The 21,309-nt window shown below is 36.1% G+C and overlaps 1 protein-coding gene across 1 annotated transcript in view; it reads right to left on the bottom strand.

Annotated features, from left to right (window-relative positions):
* Positions 1-238: 238 nt before the first annotated feature.
* Positions 239-21,309, bottom strand: part of tsr1 (TSR1 ribosome maturation factor) — a 62,067-nt gene continuing 40,996 nt past the window's right edge. The window contains exons 8-15 of the mRNA XM_039757200.1: positions 19,734-19,954; positions 18,945-19,104; positions 9,911-10,021; positions 9,355-9,487; positions 9,093-9,209; positions 8,057-8,197; positions 5,816-5,890; positions 239-846 (exon numbers count right to left, since the gene is read on the bottom strand). Of these exons, the coding sequence (XP_039613134.1) occupies positions 677-846; positions 5,816-5,890; positions 8,057-8,197; positions 9,093-9,209; positions 9,355-9,487; positions 9,911-10,021; positions 18,945-19,104; positions 19,734-19,954 (1,128 nt within the window). The 3' untranslated portion in view covers positions 239-676. The remainder of the gene's footprint in view (positions 847-5,815; positions 5,891-8,056; positions 8,198-9,092; positions 9,210-9,354; positions 9,488-9,910; positions 10,022-18,944; positions 19,105-19,733; positions 19,955-21,309) is intronic.

Genomic DNA, 21,309 nt, shown 5'->3' with positions numbered 1-21,309 from the left:
CAAAATAGCTGGAGGTTCTGTTACACTTAGTGTGACATAACAGAAGTGTGTATGGTTAGATCTCGTGCACCTACCAACAGACAGATCACAGAGGAGAGAAGAGATCTGTATTATTACTTCATATGTAAATAAATAAATGGAAAAATCCTCATCAATACCAAAAAAAAAATATCAGACTACACATACTAAAAATCCCATAAAATATCAGAGAGCAAATGCCCTTGCTTTATTAAGCTTGTTTTTTTTTTTTTTTTCTTTTTAACACTTTATAATGAGAGCTTTCATCCACACCCTTCAAACAGTCAAGGCATGCAGAGAAAAGAACTGGCAGACAACTAGAGGAGTCAAGCTACCTACCTTTGATCAGTACAAAGTAATCCAAAAAGGAAGCAATCCAAACTCATTTCATCTAAACGGTAACCCCTATTTGATTATCTCCACTTAATCTGACATATGCAGCATAAATCAAAATTTACCCCCACCCAACACCCTGAATCCGAAGACAAAGATGGATGTTGTGGAAGGCTGCAGGGAGAACCATAATAGAACCACATTGATGCTTTAAAAAAAAAAAAAAAATACATATGCTGATCTTCCATGCATTAGTAAGACAGTAGCAGACTTCTCAGACATTCTAGAGTCACTGCTTTTTGTGGTTTTCGTATTCTAATCCATCTCAATTTTCTGCAGCATTTACTGAAGATTCATTCTTCACCCATGGGATTGCTTCAGGGACATGTGGGTCATATGTCCATTTTGGATATATACGTTTATACAAGTGCATCAGAATGGTGTCCTGGGAGCGAAGCTGATTGTCAAAAATGCACTTCATGTGTCCGTGAGTACCTGAACAGTAAAGGATGAGAACAACAAGCACTATGAGTATTTGGAGAGTGAAGTGTTAAACTGTTAAACATGAGTAATGAGAATGGCGTCATACTGAGCAGAACTGCCACACAGTTACATAACTAAGGTATTCTGGAAATTTTTCCAGATACTGTATCCTTACATAGATACATATGCACAAATTTAAGGCATGAGATCACCATTCATTGCTAAAGCAAATAAATACAAGTTGTTTAGGAACAGTGGTAAAATGCAGACACTTTTGAAACCAAATATCAAAAAAAAAAAACATTTCTTTTTTCAGGAGAAGGCATGTTAAATTAGCAAAAAATATGAATTGCTCAAAAATTTAAAAGCTATGCCAAAATCATTAAGAGTCGATCATCTTCTATATATATAATTCACTAAGGCAAGACACCCATGGAAAACACACTAAGCCGCCGACAAGTAAGACACTTATGAGGCATGCAGGGGGAGCCACGCCCACCAATTCCAAGACCATTGGATACGACGACAACTCGCAGAGCCACGCCCACCAATTCGGACGTGACAACACAGAAAGAACGGCGTCATTTATATTCGTCTGTCGTAGGGGCCTCATGTACCTCCGAGCCACCTTGACTGTTCATAGAGGCATGTTTCTCGCGGAGGTGAGTCGCCATATGCAGCGTGTAAAACGGTTTGCAAGGGGTATCCCATGGGATCCTTAAAACAATCCTTTACAACTGAGGTTAAAACACAATGCAGTAAGCAGTCTTTAAAAACCGAGTTTTCGGTTACGATGCACGACCGCGTGCACCATAGCAAACTGTTTTACACGCTACATACAGCAATTTACATCCGCGACAAACATGCGTCTTCTTCACTCACGGACAATTATATGTTGCTCAAACCCTCCCTTTTTAGATAACTGTGTCTTTCCAGAAGTGTTTAACCATCAATAAATAATTATGCGGCGTTTGTTATGCCGCGGGTTCACTATTGTGTTGTATTCTGCTCTCTCCAGAGTTCCATCTTTTCATTCACTTACTGTTGTATTCTCACACCAACAAGTTTAAGACAACCGTGTCATTCCAATGACTGTGTGTCTACCCGGCGCAGAGAGGCGTGGGTAAGCCGTTGAACCCCATTCGGGCTGCAAACCGTGTAATTCCCACTAAGTGTGACTCGTACGTTCCCACTGGTTATGTCCCTACCCTTTGTACACACCCCCCTCCCACCGCGCTACTACCATGGTCGGGTGTCTTGGTGGATTATATATAGAAAAGCAGCCAAAACCGCACAGAGTAATGAAATGTCTACGTGAGTCACAGGCAAATCTGGACGAGTTGGAGGTGGGCACATGAGCGGGCAGTGCATTCTGAACGAGAAATCAGCAGACTAGCATGACGGAGGGAGCTGAATGGGCGTCCTTCTCCACTCCTCCCGTTCCACACTCCGCGACTGAGCGCCGTGCACCCCCATCCCTTCGTCTGGCAGGAGAAGACGCGATGGTGAGTCAGTCACGGACAATTGTGTGTTGGTTCATTCCGTGCATTGTTACAATGTTGCTTTTCTTGCTGATTTATTACATTACCAATTTTTCAAATGTTAATTTTCTTCCTGTGCTTAAAAATCATTAAAAAACCGGCCTGATTATGCGGCGTATGGTACGCCCGGGTTGGCTAGTTATTTATAATATTTAAAGAAGTTAAAAAAGCTAGTTACCATGTTATCTCCTACAGTAGTACGACATTCTCATTGTTCTGAGTTTTATAAGGACTTCTAGTTTGTGGCAGGCACAAAGTGGGCAGCCAATCTGTAACTTGGTTATTTTCTGGGTTTTTATTTATTTGATTTTTCTTGCCTAATTTGAGATTGCAAATATATGCCATTTTAGGAGTACCTTTCCAGGCTTCTTGGTATTAAAGGTGAGATTCCAGCACTCCAACAAAATGGACTCACTTCTCCTTGACAAACAAAGTATGCGAGGCTATGAATTGACACTAGAAAAGCATGTCCAATACCACTACCATTTCAAGCCCTCAATTTCAGAAGGTTGAAATACAAAACCATGAAAAAAATTACATTGATGCTGAAAGTTATCAGATTTCTAATGAAATAATTGATAAAGTGAACGAACAAACAGCATAATATTTTCATACTTTTTAATCTGTGTATTTCATGAAGTCAATACAAACCCAATGTTCTTGTGTGAAAGAAGTAATGCAACCCTTCACATTAACTAATTGGTTGCAACATCTCCAGCTGCAAAGACAGTTTCCTGTAACTGAGATTAACTTCTGCCCACTCATCCATGCCACACAGCTTGAACTCAGTAAAATTTAGCTGTTCTACCAACAGGAACTACATGTTTCCTGTCCGGCCAAAAAAGTAGTGTGGTGTTTAGGAAAGAAGTTTGCCTTGACCTTTCCAGACCCATTAAAAGAGAACAGTGGAAAAGAACCAAAAAAATAGACTTGTTTACATGTTGACATTATTGATTTCCAGCTTGATCCACAATTCTCTTTCTCATTGTATGTTTAATGGCCATTTTCCAATTTCACCCATTACAACACATAAGAGTAACAGTAACCTTATTCTAACCCCAGGTTTGAGCTATAACCTGCATAATGGTGTCGTGAATGTTTGCACACTAGTTCTGAAAGTGTTATCTCTCAATCATTTGTTCTGTAATTACAACCACAAACAATACATATAGGAAAATCTTATTACCATTTTGGTGGTTTTATAGTATTAGAATATTATCCATATCTTTTGTAATTTCAAAAACTGCAGTCTTAACAAGGATATATAAAATTATATTAAGCACATCACCTGCCCAATTAAGAGGGACACATTTTATATCTACATGTTTCTTGGCATGCCAAAGCTGCAAAAAATAAGATGACCTATTAGTGGTCTTAATCCTAATTTAGAAGGAAACTAAAAATACAGGCTCACTTCAAAAATAATTATTATTGATGGTGTACCTGTGGAGATAATTAACAATGTTAAGGTTACGATTGGTCACAGAGCAAAAAACACAGCACCACCTTTATAATACAAGATTTAATGAGTATTGAAATCCTGGGCAACTCATGATTTCACTACTGAGAATATCTTTACTGGCCAATCATGTCAGGACATTCAAAAACATAAATTACATAACAAAGAAAAATCACTGGAGTAGCTAGCTGCCATTTAATCAAATGTTGTCATGCTTTAGCTCCTAGTATTAACAAGACCACCCTTCATTTCAATACATTGCTTTTGAACACCTCTTTTCTACAGGAAAACTAAAATGAGGCAGAAATATTGTGGAATTTGGTACACTGTATTAATCCCCGAGGGTAACTTGTCTTTTTACCCAACCTTTTTGGGGTCAGATAACCGTTTTCACTAACTGAGGCCACAGGAGATCTTCACCTGTTCCTTCACAAGGATGTCTGTTCAGTCTTATATGTATGGAAGGGCCCTACAAAATGCTTGGGAAGTGTGTTAGCTGGGTTGAGTGTGCATAAAAATCTTACCTAAAAATGTATTCGTTTTGGAGAGATATTAAAAAAATCCAATGCAAGTGCTTTTATCTCACAAACCGGTGTGTCATGTAATCATGGAGTGGGCTTTCTTGACCACTTACACTACTGTCAATGTTAGTAACGCTTCAGCTTTGGCTGTGCCAGACCCAATGGCACTGTAACCAAACCTAAATAAAGGCCACGCTTCAGTCACAACTTTCTCATTAACTGGAAGCAGCAGGAAAGCAAAAGCAAAACTCTCAAGCCCCTGCCTTTGGCCACTAAAAAGCAGCCTGCAATGCTTAAGAAAACACGTATGAGATATAAAATGAAGCGACTCATTAACCACATGTAGGCCATCAACCACCCTAGGATATCAAAGTTTAACCATTCCTACTAATAGCAGCTACTTTTGTTGATCAGACAACCATTTACTAAATCATATTTGCTGTAGACTTTCTTAATATCCCTTACCTTCTGCTGAATTATTTTTGTGATTATTGTCATTAAATATTTATTGTAAGCAAGATGTTCAGTGAATCTTTGGCAAAATGACTGAATTAAAAAAAACACTCCTGAAATTACTCTTCTTTAGAAATGCATAGCAGAAGCAATATACCGAAATGAATCCATACCACCTCAGATTTTAAAACTGACACCATACTGCCATTAATTTAAATCTCAAGTAAATTTTAAATTGCATTCAACTTTAAGGAATTATCAGTCAAACTAAAATGTACTGGATTAATATCAGCAAGTCAGACTTATTTAATGGTAATTCCCAATGAATGTATAACTATTGAAGAGGAAAATATGTAGCAGTAGTTGGTTCAAATGGCCAATGAAGCCAAAATTTACACATACACAGCTTTGCTATGGCTAGTGAGAACAGAATGAAACAAGTGACAGTCCTCCACCCAGATACAGCCAGAAAAAACTTCAGTTCACAGTCTTTCAGTAAAGTTTAATAAACTGCAAAAGTGGTGTGTGCACTGTGTATAAAGAAATTTCATACATCATATTACGATTCCTACATACAATATTGTCTGAAACGCACATTCTTAGTTGGTATACTAACATTGCTGGATTGTGCAGAAAAATGCAAATAAACCAGGACTTGTATATTTTACTATTTTGTTCATAGAACTTTCGTCTGAAAGTTTCATATACTGTATTTAGAAAAAACATGGTAACAGCATTAATGCTCGCTTTGTCATCTTTTTGCTTCATCATGAGTCCCATTTTACACAAATTCTGTACTTATTACACCATAAATGGATAGGTTACTTGGTTCCATTCCCATTATTAGCTGAAACTGTAATTCCCAAGAATGTTATTTACCTTTTACTGTTTAATATAAAAAAAGATAAATATCTAAATACTGCTGTACAAAAGACAATCTGAGCTCTATGTCTTGTTTAGATGACAGAAATTTAAAAGAAAAGCAGCAGCAAACATTTAATTCCTACCTAGTGCCTCCTTGATATGTCCACGTCGTCCCCACTTTGTCCTTAGCTCTACAGGTTTGAACCACAGCACATCCTCTGTAAGGACAGAACAACACATTGGAGAATGTGCCGCATGAAACTGAAAATAGCTAGTCACATTTAAGCTTCAAGTTACTTGCATCCTTTTCTGTTTTCAGATTTTACAGCTTGGTAGACTCTAGATTGCTTTGAATGTAGGATTACAAGAATCAGTCAATAAAGCATTATACTATCAATAGAGCGCAAATGTACAATACACTTTAATAACACTGGAATGTAGGCAGGGAAAGCATCAACGGACCAACTGACTGAATTTTGGTTTAGAAACTGTAGAGAAAAACAGCTTGGAAAGAAGCATTAACAACAAAACATTTTGTTCAATGATCAATTTATATAACTATTCGTCTTACTGTTCATAAACCATTTTACAAATGCAGAGCAACAGTTTGTACAATTAAGTAGACTGTTAATAAAAGAGTATTAAGAACATTAAAAGACTCTGCAACTAAAAAACAAAAATATTTGTAATAGGTTAAATACCCACATACTGTTGCTGTTCTACATTTGCAGTCATTGATTGTTCTTAATAACAGAAACTGAAAATAATTAATATAAAACTGTTATTAAATATTTACATAAATAATGTTTATAACTTTTTATATAAAGTTAACCAACAAAACGTACACACATTCCCTCCAATGTTATTAGGAATCTTGGTAAAGCGGAGTAAAAAGTAATTGAAGTAAATTTATTCTGAGAAAAAATAATTCCTCATCAAGAAATAATTTTTAACAAAACTACATGTGCCATGATTGTTGTCACCCCTAAGAATTTTTATGAAGTATAACTGAATAATTTTTTGCATTTATATCTTATTTTTTTTAAACTGAACAACAGTAATCAATGACTTCCCATTTCACTGGAGTATAAATATAAGGTGGCACAGAAGTCGAATCCCCTTATTCATTTATCTAGCATGGGAAAAATGAGAGAACACACAAAGAAAATGACAGAGAAGTGTGTTGACATTCATAAGTCAGGGAATGGCTATAAATAAATGCTACTTCAGCTGAAAATGCATATATCTACAATTAGTACAATAATGAAAAAGTTCTAATCAACTGGAACTCTTACCAATGTACCCAGAAAAGGACCAAAGTTTATTTTGTCCCAACACACAGTGAGCAGGATGGTAAGAGAAGTTTATTTAATAATAATAATAATAATAATAAAAAAATCCCCATTTGATCACTGTTGGAGATATACTGAAAAAAGTGTCATCTTAGTGTTACTACTATCAAAACTACCATCATACACCATCTCCATGTTAAGAGGTTATTTGGAAGGCAAGCAAGAGGAAGACAGAAAAATAAAAAAAAGTATTTCCTTACATTTAACCATAAACGTAAGCACATAGAGTTTGCTAAGCACTACCAGGACTTTGATCGGAGCCATATTCAACGGTCACACAAAATGAAAATTGAGCTTTGTTAGCAAAAAAATTCTCAAGGTGGATTTGGCATAAAAAGGAGGAGCATAACTGTGTGCATGCATATGCCACACTATTGACTAGCAAACCTCCCTGTTTTATTAGCTCTTTTGCTCCCAGTGTGTCAGGGATAGGATCTGGGTCCTTGTAACCCTAAACATACATCAAGCAGATTGGGAAAACTAAAGAATGTATAGATACCTCCTGGCATTTACTTCATGTAGTTATTATTGTATCTTGACTTTTAATTATCAAAGTTATTATAACACCTCACCCGTTTTATCTCTGAATAACTCTTTAGGTTGTCTCTTAAACCATTCTTTGAAATATTACATAGTAAGCACTGGTTGCTTTGAGTTCTCTTATTATGACTAAGTCCAGGAGATGTCAGCAATGACTTTGGCTCATCAGAAGTATGCCCTGCCTGAGTTTCCTATACAGTGTCTGTGTAGCTATAACCAATAAGACCAATAGGTATCAGTTCAAGCCTGATCATGTACTGTACATTCCTTCATTATTTCTTTGCTGAGTGCCTGTATAGCATATACAGAATTATCACAGAGAGTGCTAAATTTATAAATACATGACATGAAAAAATTATTCAAAATCACTTGTTGCAAGTGACATTTGGACAAGAACAACCCCGGCCCAATATTTGTTGAGATGTAAAAAGTAGTTTCAACTTCGCTAACCTTTTCAAATCATGTTAATCAATGAAGTTAGCTAAAACTCACCTCTGTTGAAAAACATATAACGTACAACTGCTGTCCTCCGCATAATTTTGAAGGGGTGCCCACTCAATACAATCCTCTTAACAATTACACGGTCAGGATCAGAATTTAGTAAGGAACCAGTTGCCACCAAATCTTGCATTCCTTAAAAATAAAATGATTATTTTGATATTTTCATCCTTTGCAGTAATCATTTCAGCTTTATACCTAAACAAAACCAGCTGAGCAGAGGACATGCACCACATTCTGCATGAATCAGCAATTCATACTTAAAACTTTACTACTTCAAAATAAATAATTTTGACAACAGATCATTGGCTAAACTGGACTTACTTATTCTCTGGGGCCCCTTGTAACATGCTGCCTCTTTATAAAGCAAAGAACCATAAACAGAGATCAATGCTTATTGAGTATTCTGCTTAACTGCTGTGTAACAGCCACTAATATTTCCTTAATGTCAGAAGTTTTCTTTCTTTTTAGTAATTCTGTTGTGTAATTGTTTGTTATCATATTTAGTTATTTATGACTCGGGTAAAAAATTAAATGTCTCACTTAGAACAAATAAAGGAATATCTACAGGTTTAATCTTTACTTACTTCTGACAATGTGAAAAAAGTGTTCTTGGGGTCACGCCTAAAGTGCTAATTCAGATCTTCTTTGTAATATTTTGTTTTTTATTTTTCCTTTTTTGCCATCTCTAAAACTTAACTCTTTCAAAAGGTCGGATATTTGCCATAAATGTCAAACTGAAACTTTGAAATCCACATGGAAGCTTATTCCACATGGTTTATTCACATTTAATTTCCTGGTTGAATGGCAATTCTGCACTGTCTCAATAGATTTGTTGTATAAAATGAAACACTACTAAATTCATTAAGGCACTAAACCCGTGTAGGGAGGGAGCGACACAAATGGGATTGAAGTCTGTAGTTCATTTCATATATAAATTAGGAGTCAAAGACTGAAAAAATTGAAACTGCAACCTACTTTTAAATCTGTCACAAATAAAGTGCATATCACTACACTATATAGGTCTCACCATTTGCTCTCTGTTTGAAAACAAGAACTCCTGCTGTAGGGAAGGTGACCGGAGCATAAACAGAGGCCACTACAGGCATGTCACATCGTAGAAAGCGCTCCATCTTGTGCTTGTCACCTGAGAACATAAGCAAAATTAAGGTTAAAAATGTGCGTGTGTCCAGATTTACAGGATAACAACTAAAGTATCTAAAGTTTTGAAGTACTAGGGAGAAATGCATACTTCCAAGAATATAGCCGAACCACTTAAAAACATTCAATACCTGAAGTATGCTGGGAGTAGACTGGAGAAGCACGAAAGCGACGGAATCCACAGTGGAAGATAAGTTCCTCTTTGGATTTAATTGGTTCAGAGTTCCCAGGATGTCTGCGAACAAGCATGTGAAGTACAGACATCTGAAAAAGAGTATGTAAAACACCACCAAGTGAATTAAGCCTAGATGAATGACAAGCAAACCACCTAAGCAATCTTATTTTTAATGCAAGCCACTAATTAAGTGTTCTTTACTGAACATTCATACCTTGTTCAGAATAAGCACTCAACACAGACTGCATACCTCAAATCCAACTACAAACAATATACTCTTGTTTCATAAACTAAGAAACCCAAAAGCTCTGATAAATGATGAAATTATGTTCAGTGTGCTTTATTTTTACCATTTCCATTTATCTAAATCATTACAACACTTTTAAACTACATTTTAGCACTCTAGATTAAACATATTCAATTTAATAATTGTGTACAATATGAAAATTAACTGGTATTAGGGATGGGAAATAAACAAACTAACTGGTCAGATAAATAAAGGATGTCCTTACCTTTTGTTCATGTGGCAAAAGAGACACAAGAACCAGTGGTTGCCCTTCATGGAAACTTTCTATAACTGTGCTAGGAACGTCCTTCACATGAATTGTAACATACCAGCCAACCTAGTGACAAGAGAATTCCAGGTCACTTATTATGTTTCACACAATATTTAAGGGTTATTCCAAAAACAAGCTTCAAGGCACAGTAAAACAGGCAATAGGAAATGCATATACAATATGCAATACAACTTAAACCTGATGAACAGCAATCCAGGAAAACTTCCATGATTGAAAGAAATAAAGGTGGAAAGATAGTTTAAACACAACATAGAAAAAACACTAAGCACACCTAAATTAAATTTGATTCAAAAAATGACAGTCCTGTATTCAACTTTTACAGATTTTAATAACAATACATAATAATGGTTGTAAAGTTTTTTGGAGCAACCAGTTTCAACATCATTAAATCACCATAAGATGATCTCATTGCTTAATGTGCTGTTCTTTTATATTCTGCATTCAGAAGAGTACTGTAATATGACGTTCACATTTAAAGCACTTTAGAAGTATTTGTTATTCCAAAAATTACAATGTATAAGACACGTGACTTAAGAGACTGAGTATAGGATGACTGTTGATCCCAGAAATGGTGGTTCCAGCTTTAGATGCCCTCCTGGGATTTTAAAGTTCTATAGTGACTAAAGTGTACAGGGAGTGATGTACCATAACTGGTCTCACTCATGTCAGCTAGGAAGACACAGTGGACACAGCTTAATTACAACCGTGTGATTTAAGACTGGAAAAATGTTGCCTGCTCTGCCAAAACTTGATTTCTGCTGTAAATTTACCATAAAATACACGTATCCGTGGATCTATTCTGCCTTGCATCAGTAGTACAAGCTTGTAATGTAGTGTTTAAGTGTTGAGAATATTTGCATACATTAAGCCTCTAGTGTCAACTAAAACCTGTTTGAATGTCACAGCACAAATAACTTTCTTTGTAATTATGTATGTCCATTTGTGGCTACAGTCAACCTTTTTCAAATGAATAAAAGCATTCATCATCTCAAACTGTCTTCACAAACATGACAGTGACTTCAGTTTTCTCTGATAGCATACACAGCAATCAAATCTCATTTTTGGGGTGAGATGGAACTGGAAAGCTGCCAGCATCAATCTGTGGCTAAAAATATAAAGGAACTGTGTAATGTTATTATTTTAACATGGACCAACAGCCTAAGAAATTATTCTAGCACCTGACTGAAACCAAGGCTTTAAAGACTTTGGGCATTCCTGGGGAAAAAGGGGATCCTAATCAGTATTAGATAGGCACACTTAATGTGGATACCGAGTACACATATCATACTAAAGATGCAAGGAGGCACTTGGGAGACTCCAGTAGAAATATGAGGTATCAGGCACCTTTCACTTGGCCCAATAAGATTAATAAAGCATTTACTCTTCCATTTCAGTTCAAGAAACTGATAATAAAACATTCTTAAATTATTTTACATCTGAAAAAAAACTCACACTGTTCCATTCGATCTGAACTAGTGTGGTGCTGAGGTGTCACCCGTTGCATGGCTGCACTCCGGTCCTAATCTGGGATCCGGAGTTGGTTCATCGTATGGTGGGTGCAGCAATGTGCTGTATCAGTGTGTGCTCCTAACCTCTTGCTCTGTAATAATCTAATTCTAACAAACAAATGCCGACTTTACACAGATCTGTGTAAAAGTCAGCAAAGCAGCAGCAACAAAGCACATTCATGTAAAACACAATGCAAATGTTTTTGTCCAACTTTACAGATTTGTAAAGATAAATCATTTTAAAATTATTCATAATATACTCATTCATTTCTGAAAGGAAGATCTGTCTATCTTTAATAGGTTCACATGTTCTAGGCTTAATTTCACTCCTGTTTCACATGCTTAGATAGGATGAAATAAAAAAGGAGGCAAGTGAGTACATATATAAACCATTGATGTATATGTATTGCAAATCTTTGCACACTGGGGAAATCCCAAAAAGACCATAAACTAGCATATATTATACAATTGTATAAAAAGGACAACCTGGCTGTTCTAAGTTACTTTATTTCATTAAGCTTAATATGCATCACAAGTAAATTAATGTAATCAATTATTAAGGAAAAGATCGAGCATCACATGTCAAGAACAGGCAAATACTAGTCTCTGCAGAACAACATGGGCGTTCCCCAAGTAGTATGGGCTGGTTTCAAGCATCCAATCATCGTTAAACCTTTTTTTCGGTGACAAAAAACACGGAAACTGGAACGCAACCTGCAAAATACAACTGTAACGGCTTGGTTCTGCCACTAACTTTCAATATTTAAAATGCGATGAGCTGGGATGTGTAATGTGCCCGCTTTGCTCTGCATTAAACGGTACAGTTCCAATTTATAACCACACACATCCACACGCGATCTCCTGCGGAGCACGCTTTTTTTAAATCGACCTACCATTCTTCCGGACGTCAATGTCAGATACGCTGCACATTACATTTATTCTCGTCACTGTGTTGTAAACATTCCGTCTACCTCCCCATCCCCTTAGCACAGTAACATGACTGTACAATACCAATATTTCTTTTGTCCAATATATATATATATATATAGATTTATATTCTGCTACAATATTCAAATTAATGTGTATTTAGCTCCTATATAATATTCTGTCTCTATGCAATGCTCATGCACTTTACCTTTTATACGATTATTCATGTGTAGATATTCCACAAATCTACCACCAGCTTTTAAAACAAATGGCTCCCTCACTTGAGGACATTGCCAACACCCGGTAGCATAGCAGAACAAAGATCATCATCAAGGACACGTCTCATCCCGGTCATCAACAGTTCGAACCTCTGCCCTCAGGAAAACGTAACGTCGATCAAAATACGCACTAACAGACTGCCGAACAGCTTCTTTCAAAAATAATTCCAGTTGTTCAATAATAACTTTGAACATCTTTAATATCCATACTCATAAAACTTGTTCATAATACATGTACTGGCTGCTGTAATTTGGCACTCATTACACCTTACACTTTTAAGCACTTTATATTTTTATCTTTTACATGATTGTCAATTTTACTAACTTTTACCTGCCTTGGTTGAGGTTTATACATTGTTTTTCATGCCAAGTCCTGTGCTGTGTGAGTTCAATGTTTAATTCAACTGAGGTGGGGACTTGCAGTGTTGTTGTATACAGTAAAACGGGGTCCAACCCGCTTCTAGCAAGGTGCACCTAATTAAGTGGTCATGCACTACATCTGATCCGCCACCAATGTTTCTGCACGCATCCAGACGAAGATTCTTTTTTCGGTATGATAAGAAGTCCCGTCACACAGCCAATCAGATACTTAACTTGAAATCCACCCAGTTGTCGTTTTAGCCAATCAGAAACTCCAATGGAACCCGTCTACTCCACTTGAAATCCACCCAGTGTTTGTTTTAGCCAATCAGAACAACGCTGTGAAACCGCCCACTGTAATACGCTTCCAGTACTTAAAATCCGCCCACTTGGGTCAGTGTTTTGCAGGGACACCCTTCTCAGAAAAGGTGCATCAATCAGCAAATAGTCATCATGGGTTCAGACGAGGATGGTTGTGCTTCACTAATTTGGTGGAATACAACGAGAACACATTATAATATTGATTGTTGATACTGCTCATCTCTATTTCAGAAGGCTTTTGATAAAGTAAAATATGAAAAAAGTTATTGATCAAATAAAAAGAAATAGGAGGCACAGTGTTTAGATGGGAAATGTATCGAGTCAGAGTCCAACAGTGCAAAATTTAATTGAAAATTCAGAAGATGAGACATTGCTGAAACTGAGCCAAGGTTGTTGCTGAAAAAAGTCAAATTCATTTATCAAGTTCAAAATTTCTTACAAAAACCTAAATTCCTAACACCCAAAGCTAATTGGATTTAACAGGGAATTTTCACACTAAAAATGTATAAATAAATATTATAGTTAAATGCATCTGCAAATGACATTTACCCTAAGTAAGGTATTACATGTAGAAATAGAATGTTTGATTTAAAACACAATGGGAGGTTAAAACTTGAAAATTATCCTTACGAGAAGAACATAAGAGACATAGCAGACACAAATTAACTTCAACAAGAAGGCATACAAAAGCAATCAAGAAGGTTAAAAAGTTATTAAGTTACATATCACTTTGGGTTGAGTAGAAGTAAAGGGAGGTTATGCTCAGGTTATAAAATGCACAAGTGAGGCCTCACTTGGAGTACTGTGAATAGTTTTGGTCCAATTATTATAAAACAGATTGGAAAATGTATGCACAACATAAAATTCAGGTGTGTTCAAAGACTGTGCAGGCTCTGCAGACCTCAAATGGATCAAGTTCATTAGGTCTGTTCTAGAACCTTCTCAATCCATTTCAGGGGCTCTCTCACTAGTGGTCCATCATAGGTACTACTCTCATTCATATACAAACAGCCCATAATCATGCACAATAACAGTTTGCAATTGGCAATTAACATAACAAATAAACTGAAAAACTTTGATAATTAATTCTTTCTTGGTTTGAGCATGTCTGGCTGTTACAATTTTCATTAAATTTAACTTACAAACATATTCAGTTATGACAAATGTTAGGGAATACCATAAGTAAAAGGCAAACTTTATTACAGTAACTGACCTTAATGGACATCAGGTAAATATGGCAAATGACGGTAAATTATAGGGTGACCAGATTTTCAAACTCCCAAACCGGGACACATGTGTAACATGAATGCCCACACAAAGATGATTATCATTTTTTTTAATGCTTGTTTTAACTCTGAAAGGGATCAGGACACAGTGAAAAATAAATTCACAAATAAAAACAAATGATTGTTTGCAGTGGTTAATGTTGAAACAAGTAAATGGGAGAACTCTAGGATTTGTTTGCTTCTTTGTTGTCCTCACGATGCTATTCAAATTTAATACAAATTATTAATCAAGTTTTCCCCATCAGAATTTTTAACCGCACTATTATTATATATATTACATTGAGGGAGATGATGAGGAGTTGGATGTCCTTTGGAGTTTTGTATGTACAGTTCTAAGTATATTGTGAGGCTGGTTGTTTCAATGGAGTAATGTTTTATTAAATGGGCTGCCTTTTAAAACTTGGACATTTTGATATTCTTCAGTTATTTATCAGAACGAATAGTAAATTATACTGACAGTGAAATAGTGAATCATTATAATCTGCAGATAATGGAGCTGTGAGGTTGGTTTAGTTTAAGGTAAATGCTGAGTAAATGGTTATTTGCTCTGTGCACAACAGCTTACACAACACGGAGTACTTCATTCATATCTAGATAACTTTTTGCTTTCCTTTCTTGCATTTAATATTTCTATCGCTGGTAAGATCATTTAACTTACTTGTGATAATAAGCATTGGGAGGTGTGAAATGCTGATGCACTAGTTATCATCTGCTTGCAATTATCTGCTGGGAAGACTTCATAAAGCAAAAATAACTTGGAGATAAAGAGGTCTCCATGCACAACTTACTGGACTTGCAAAAACAACCAGCGACAGTGAGTTTCTACCCATGCATGCTGTCTAGTGGGGTTTCAAGAACTTATACTGAAAATCTGTATGCCATCACGAGCGGCTATTGGAGGTTAAAAAATGCAAAATATACAAGTTGGTGTAACCGCTGTCAAGGTAAAATTGAAACAGCAAAATCATTCGTAGTTGAAGTCACACTGGACGTTTCTTCGTTTTAAAACAGATGCGTTTGCAAATTAACCAACTGCGTTTCACTGGAAGATTTTGAAATGTTAAAACTGTGTACAGTTTGATCTGTTCAAGATAGTCTCTACAAAATCTCAACTGTCTCTACAAATTTCCTTGAAGAATAAGTGTACCAGATTTTCAACAAACTAAGTCGACGAGGGGCTACGGTGTTTCTGTAGACAAAGACACTGACAGAAAGACAGACATGACAATTGCAATAGGTGCTTTGCACTTTATAAGCAAGCACACTTAAAATGACATTTCAATGCTAGAAAAAGTTAGAGGAGAGCAACTAGATTGATTCTGGAACTGAGAAGTATGAGCTACGAGGAGAGTTTGAAGTGGCTGAACATTTTCAGTTCAAGCAAGCAAAGATTAAGAGGTGAAATTATCAATGCAAGGTTGAGCCAATGATCGATGATATTGTCCATCACTGATTAACTGGACACATCATTATTGGCTCCAAAACATTTGCAGATATTTCCTCAAAGCTCAAACTGTAAGTGTCACTTTAGTGTTTTATTTATTTTTTTCTTTCTAGCAGTGCCTGACAGCTTTCTTGTGACACACAACATTCATGGCAGGAAGCAAGTGAGATTCCAGAGTTTAACAGGAGTGCACTTTAGCTGAGAGAAGGTGGCCTGATCAGTGCATCAAGTACACAGTTTGAATGCAAAGAATGCAGGTACATTTGTAGCACCAAGCTGCTGCGGTTTCTGCAGACTCTGAGTGTCTGTGGTTTCCCTGCTCATTGCATTATTGTTTTAGGTAGCTTACTATCCTTAAAATAATTACACATTGTGGCCCCACAAGTAAGAATTCTTCTGCTACTACAACAGGTTTGCCCCTTTTAAGTGGTCTCCTGAAACTGGTCATTTGTGTGATAGAATGTCAGCTCATACAGTAAGTGACTAACCCCACAGGCTAATGCTACGTGTCAGCAACATTACAATATTTTTCATTCACAATCCATTTTCCTAACCTGCTTATACTGAGATGAGTTGTGGGGCTGCTGCAGTATATTCTTGTCGCGTTGATCGTATTTTACATAACCTATTCAATGAGATTCAGGTGCTGAACAAGAAAAGTGGCAGTGTGGTGTTGCTTGTTTAGTCTTGCAGGCAGTGCTTGAAGTGGGCCAGTACCAGTGGTGCTTGAGCTTCAAGATGACCCTCCTCCCTAACATACACACGCACTGACCTCCAAGAGGATGCCCCCAGCTCATTGTATAAACATTATAATTAATTGGGATCAAGGTGCTGACTATAGAGAGTACTACCATAGGCTGTATACGTGCTGTGTACACTAGATAATAAATCTGACATAGACTGATTGCACTGTATAGCAAAGCAATCCTTTACCTTTTTGTTTTTTATTTAAAGCCAGACGGATTGTCTTCCTGCATTAACGCCATACAATACCTTGCAATACCAATCAACAATAAGCTATTTGCTGCATGTTTGCATACATGACAGAAAAAGCTAAATATGTGCTATAGTCACGCCACGATGAAACACTACAAAGTATGTTTTTTTTTTTTTTTCCTATAACGCATGACAAGTCACTTTTTTTGTTCAGAGCACGGTAAAAAAATAACCAAGGGCACCAGGTTTGAGGGAATAAGAGTAATTCGTAATTTCTAGATTCCTGTTTGATAGACATTTACTCAAACCCATTTTATGATGAGGCAGATCTAATTATAGTTTCGTGCCAATATAGCTTTATAACTTGCAGCAATTTTAAATGAACTCGAAACGAATCCCCTTTAAATCATTGTAATAACATTACTGAATACTGCTACATGTGCTTAGTTGCAGCAATCTGTGGGAGAACAAAACTTGTATGTCCTGAGCTACAATGCCAATGCATCATGCACCTCCATGTCCAGTGTAGATGCTTTCCACAGTACATGGAGTAACAATTTATTCATAATGCACCAACATCTTTCCAACCACCCCTAACCCAGGCAATGGTATTGTGCATCAATGTTTTGAATGACGATGTGAACTTCTAAGACATTAAGAAGTCCTAGAATAAGTGTTTAAAATTTTTGAAGGGAACCCAGCTTTTACTTTAAAATAAAATCTTCAGCAAGAACACAGGAACAGAGATGGAAACCAAAGGGGAGATTATGAATTAAATATGAGTAAGTTTTTCTTCACACAAAGAACCATGGACACATGAAATACATTACTAAGCAGTGAAGTGGAGAGAAGGACTTTAGAGACCTTCAAATCTTGACTTGATGTTATTTTGGGGAATCTAGGTGAACAGGATGAATGTTGTTGTTGTTGGTGGTGGTGGACTGAATGGCTTAATTTTGTCACAATTGTTCTAATGAAATCTTTCATGCTTTCATGGTGGGACCTAGTGCAAAGTGCCAGGCATTGACTAACCTCTGAATCTTTACTGATTTGAGCAAAGTGTTCTTTTACTTTATTCTTTTTAGAATTTCCAAAAGTAACAACTTTGTTCATCAGCCTGAAGGAAATAAAAAAATAGCATGGGCAACAGCCTGGGAAAATAAAATAACTTTGCAATATAAACATGATCAGTAGTTTTAAGATTATCAATGATTTGCGTCATTGTTAACCCTATGTTGGGACAGGCCCTTAACTTTTGGAATGTCTGCTGCATAGAGAGAGAGAGAGAGAGAGAGAGAGAGAGAGAGAGAGAGAGAGAGAGAGAGATAGATAATCTTCACCAGCACCTAGACAGGAAATCTGCACTCCCACTAAAATTGGAAAGATATGAAACAAGAACAGACTGAAAAAACTTTTAAGGAGTGATGCACCTAGACTCGAAGAGACTCATCATCATCACCTGTATCCTTAAAGAAAGCATCCTTAAGAAAAACTTTCAAAATATACTTCCTACTTTTAGCTACTACTGGTTTAACTGTGCTTTATTAATTTAGCATTACTTGAAATAGCGAGTACATTTTGTTTTTATTGGGTCAAGAAACAGTGCTAAGATATCCATATGTAGGTGAAGCAAGTGTGATCCTTCTTTTCATCTTTTATAACTTATATTACACTTTCATCTTTATATGATGGTATTTGAAAAGAACAAAATAAAAAAAAAAATGGTTAAAATGCATAAAAAGAAACATAAATGAAAGAACAAAACTATGTAAAAGAGTGAAATTATATCCAAAGAAGTGCATTTTTAGTTTTGACTAGAATAGTTCTCTCATTTAAACATGCACACACAGCAAAAGGAAATAAAATATTAAAATGCATAAATGTGAATCAAGTTATTGTTTCATTCACCATTGCTCCCTCGGGTTCTTCTTCAGCAAAAGCAAAGGCACGCTTGCGGGTTCGTTCAAAGTTCTGAAACTGATAGATGCGACTATATTCTGGGGGCAGGTTCTCCTTGGGGTCCCAGGGGGATGTTCGGAAGCTCTTGAGACCCCTATAACGCTGAAACCTACAGTAGAAAAAAATACATGGATGCAGACCATTATAAAAAATCTTCACTGGTCAAATACAATATGGAGATGGCTCTCCATTTTATAAAGTCAGTCCATTCTTAACAAGCCCCAATAAAAAAAAGTTCACCAGTCAAGGGGTATTCTTCATTTTTTGTAGATTTTCTTTATCTCAAAAATTACTTCAGCAGTTACCTCTTAAATCTGGTTTACACATTTCATTTATTGCTCATCATTTAGGAAACACATCTGTCATTTGAAATAAAAGATAACTTTTTTTTACTTGATGTATCACCTAATGAAATATAAAGTGCATGAGAGATAACTTGCTTGTTTCCCCAAACTATACTAATCATTTTGATGTTCTACTGACCTAACTAGTAGGAGTCTTAAAGATGCCTATACTAGCACTCAAGGGTAAAAAATAGGATTATAGTCTGCATAATGAAGATTGATTATTAAAAAAGTGTAAAGGTATTCTGGAACTATCAAAGGATGAAATATGTACTTATATAAGTAACACCATTTTTGATCAAGACAAAAAAGCTGAAGGTGTTTGTTAAAAAGAAAAGGCATTATATGCTCAGCTTTGTAAGGATAAAAGGCGAGTGATATTCCAGTTACACACCGGATTCTAGCAGGTGTATCCATGGGCGTGTCAACTTCATCAGGGAACATTTCATCAGCCCGAGCCTGTTTGTACCGCTCCAGCATCTCTTGTTCCTCTTGCTCATCAATTTTTTCATCATACAGTTTAACCCGGCAGTTGTCTGTTGCAGCGCTAACTTCTTCTGCCTCATCTTCTTCTTCCTCTTCCTCCTCTTCTTCTTCTTCAGATAAATTACCTTCCTTCAAAGGGAAGATTTTAAAAGGTTTAAGTAACATTTCAATTATAGAACTGCACAGTACTGTAGTGAATTGCACAGAAATACCAGAAATTTAGACAGCAAAATAAAACTTTGCCTTCACTCAGCATTTTAGATAAATCAAATCCTTTTCAAAAATCACACACTGCAGTGCTGCTTCTTTTGGTTCAAGCCAAGCCTTCAATCATTAGGTGATTATGTATTTTAGCTTGCATTCTTTCTTATGGGTCCTTCTTATTTTGCAGCACTGACCCCTACAGTGGATTAAAAACAAGGGTTCCAAACTCAGACCTGTGTTGTAAGACCTTACATAAACAACTTCCTCTATTAGATTTAGAAATTACATATTTATACTTGATGAATTAGGAAACAGATTAACACGTAAACCTGGTATTTCATTTTAAATATAGCCAGAGATCATAAAATCTGTCCTGTGACACTTCACTTAAAGTCTGCTTTCTTGAACATAGTAAAATGCCTACAGAAAGTTTAACACACAGTTTAGTACACACACACACACAGAGGCAGGTTTCTGTCATTACCTTACAGTAATAAATCACCACTTCATCTCATATGCACGGTTGTTTTACACAAACAGTCAAACAGTATTTAAACAAATAATCCCTCAGCAATAGAAATAGCAAAGAAGCAAATAAACAAATCTATGTGCTTAAATGTGACTTGTTGTAATGAATGAATTTAGCAATGAAATAAACAGCTAAATACTTAGTTATTCTATTTGGAGAAAGAATGCACACTCTTCATATTTCACACGTAACACCATATAGAAAAGATCTAATAAAAAGAACACCATCTAGGTTTACGTAGAACTATACTATGCAAGCAGTAAAAAAATGATCAGTTAATTCTACAGGATGAGATCAACAGACTGGCTGAGTGGGTCTACAGTACAACACTTTCAACTGTACCAAACAAAGAGCACTCACCTGAACATTGTGGTCATTTCAAGCAGTTTTAGTCAAATAATGTTTCTTTGTCAATAGACACAGTAATCAATATTTGACAGAGCAAAAGACTACCATGGAATTGTTGCCTGTGAATTAGTAATCCCTGACAGGAGAATCTTATTCCTTAATTTTGCATTAAATAAGATGTTATACTTTTCCTCTATATATACACCATGCATGCACAAACATACATATGAATACACAGTAAATAACTCATAAAAAAAAATATTGTGACTGGGTAAAATTTTGCCTTTAGTATATAGCAGTGTACTTGTTTTAGGCATCCCTGAAAATAATTTGACTAATTTCAGAGTGCTATGTGGGTATGCAAGTTAATCAACATGATAACTGAAAAACTCAATCCAAATGA

Source organism: Polypterus senegalus, chromosome 6 (genome assembly GCF_016835505.1).
Source record: "Polypterus senegalus isolate Bchr_013 chromosome 6, ASM1683550v1, whole genome shotgun sequence".
NCBI classification, from domain to species: domain Eukaryota; kingdom Metazoa; phylum Chordata; class Cladistia; order Polypteriformes; family Polypteridae; genus Polypterus; species Polypterus senegalus.
This window is presented reverse-complemented; position numbering and strand designations above follow the sequence as displayed.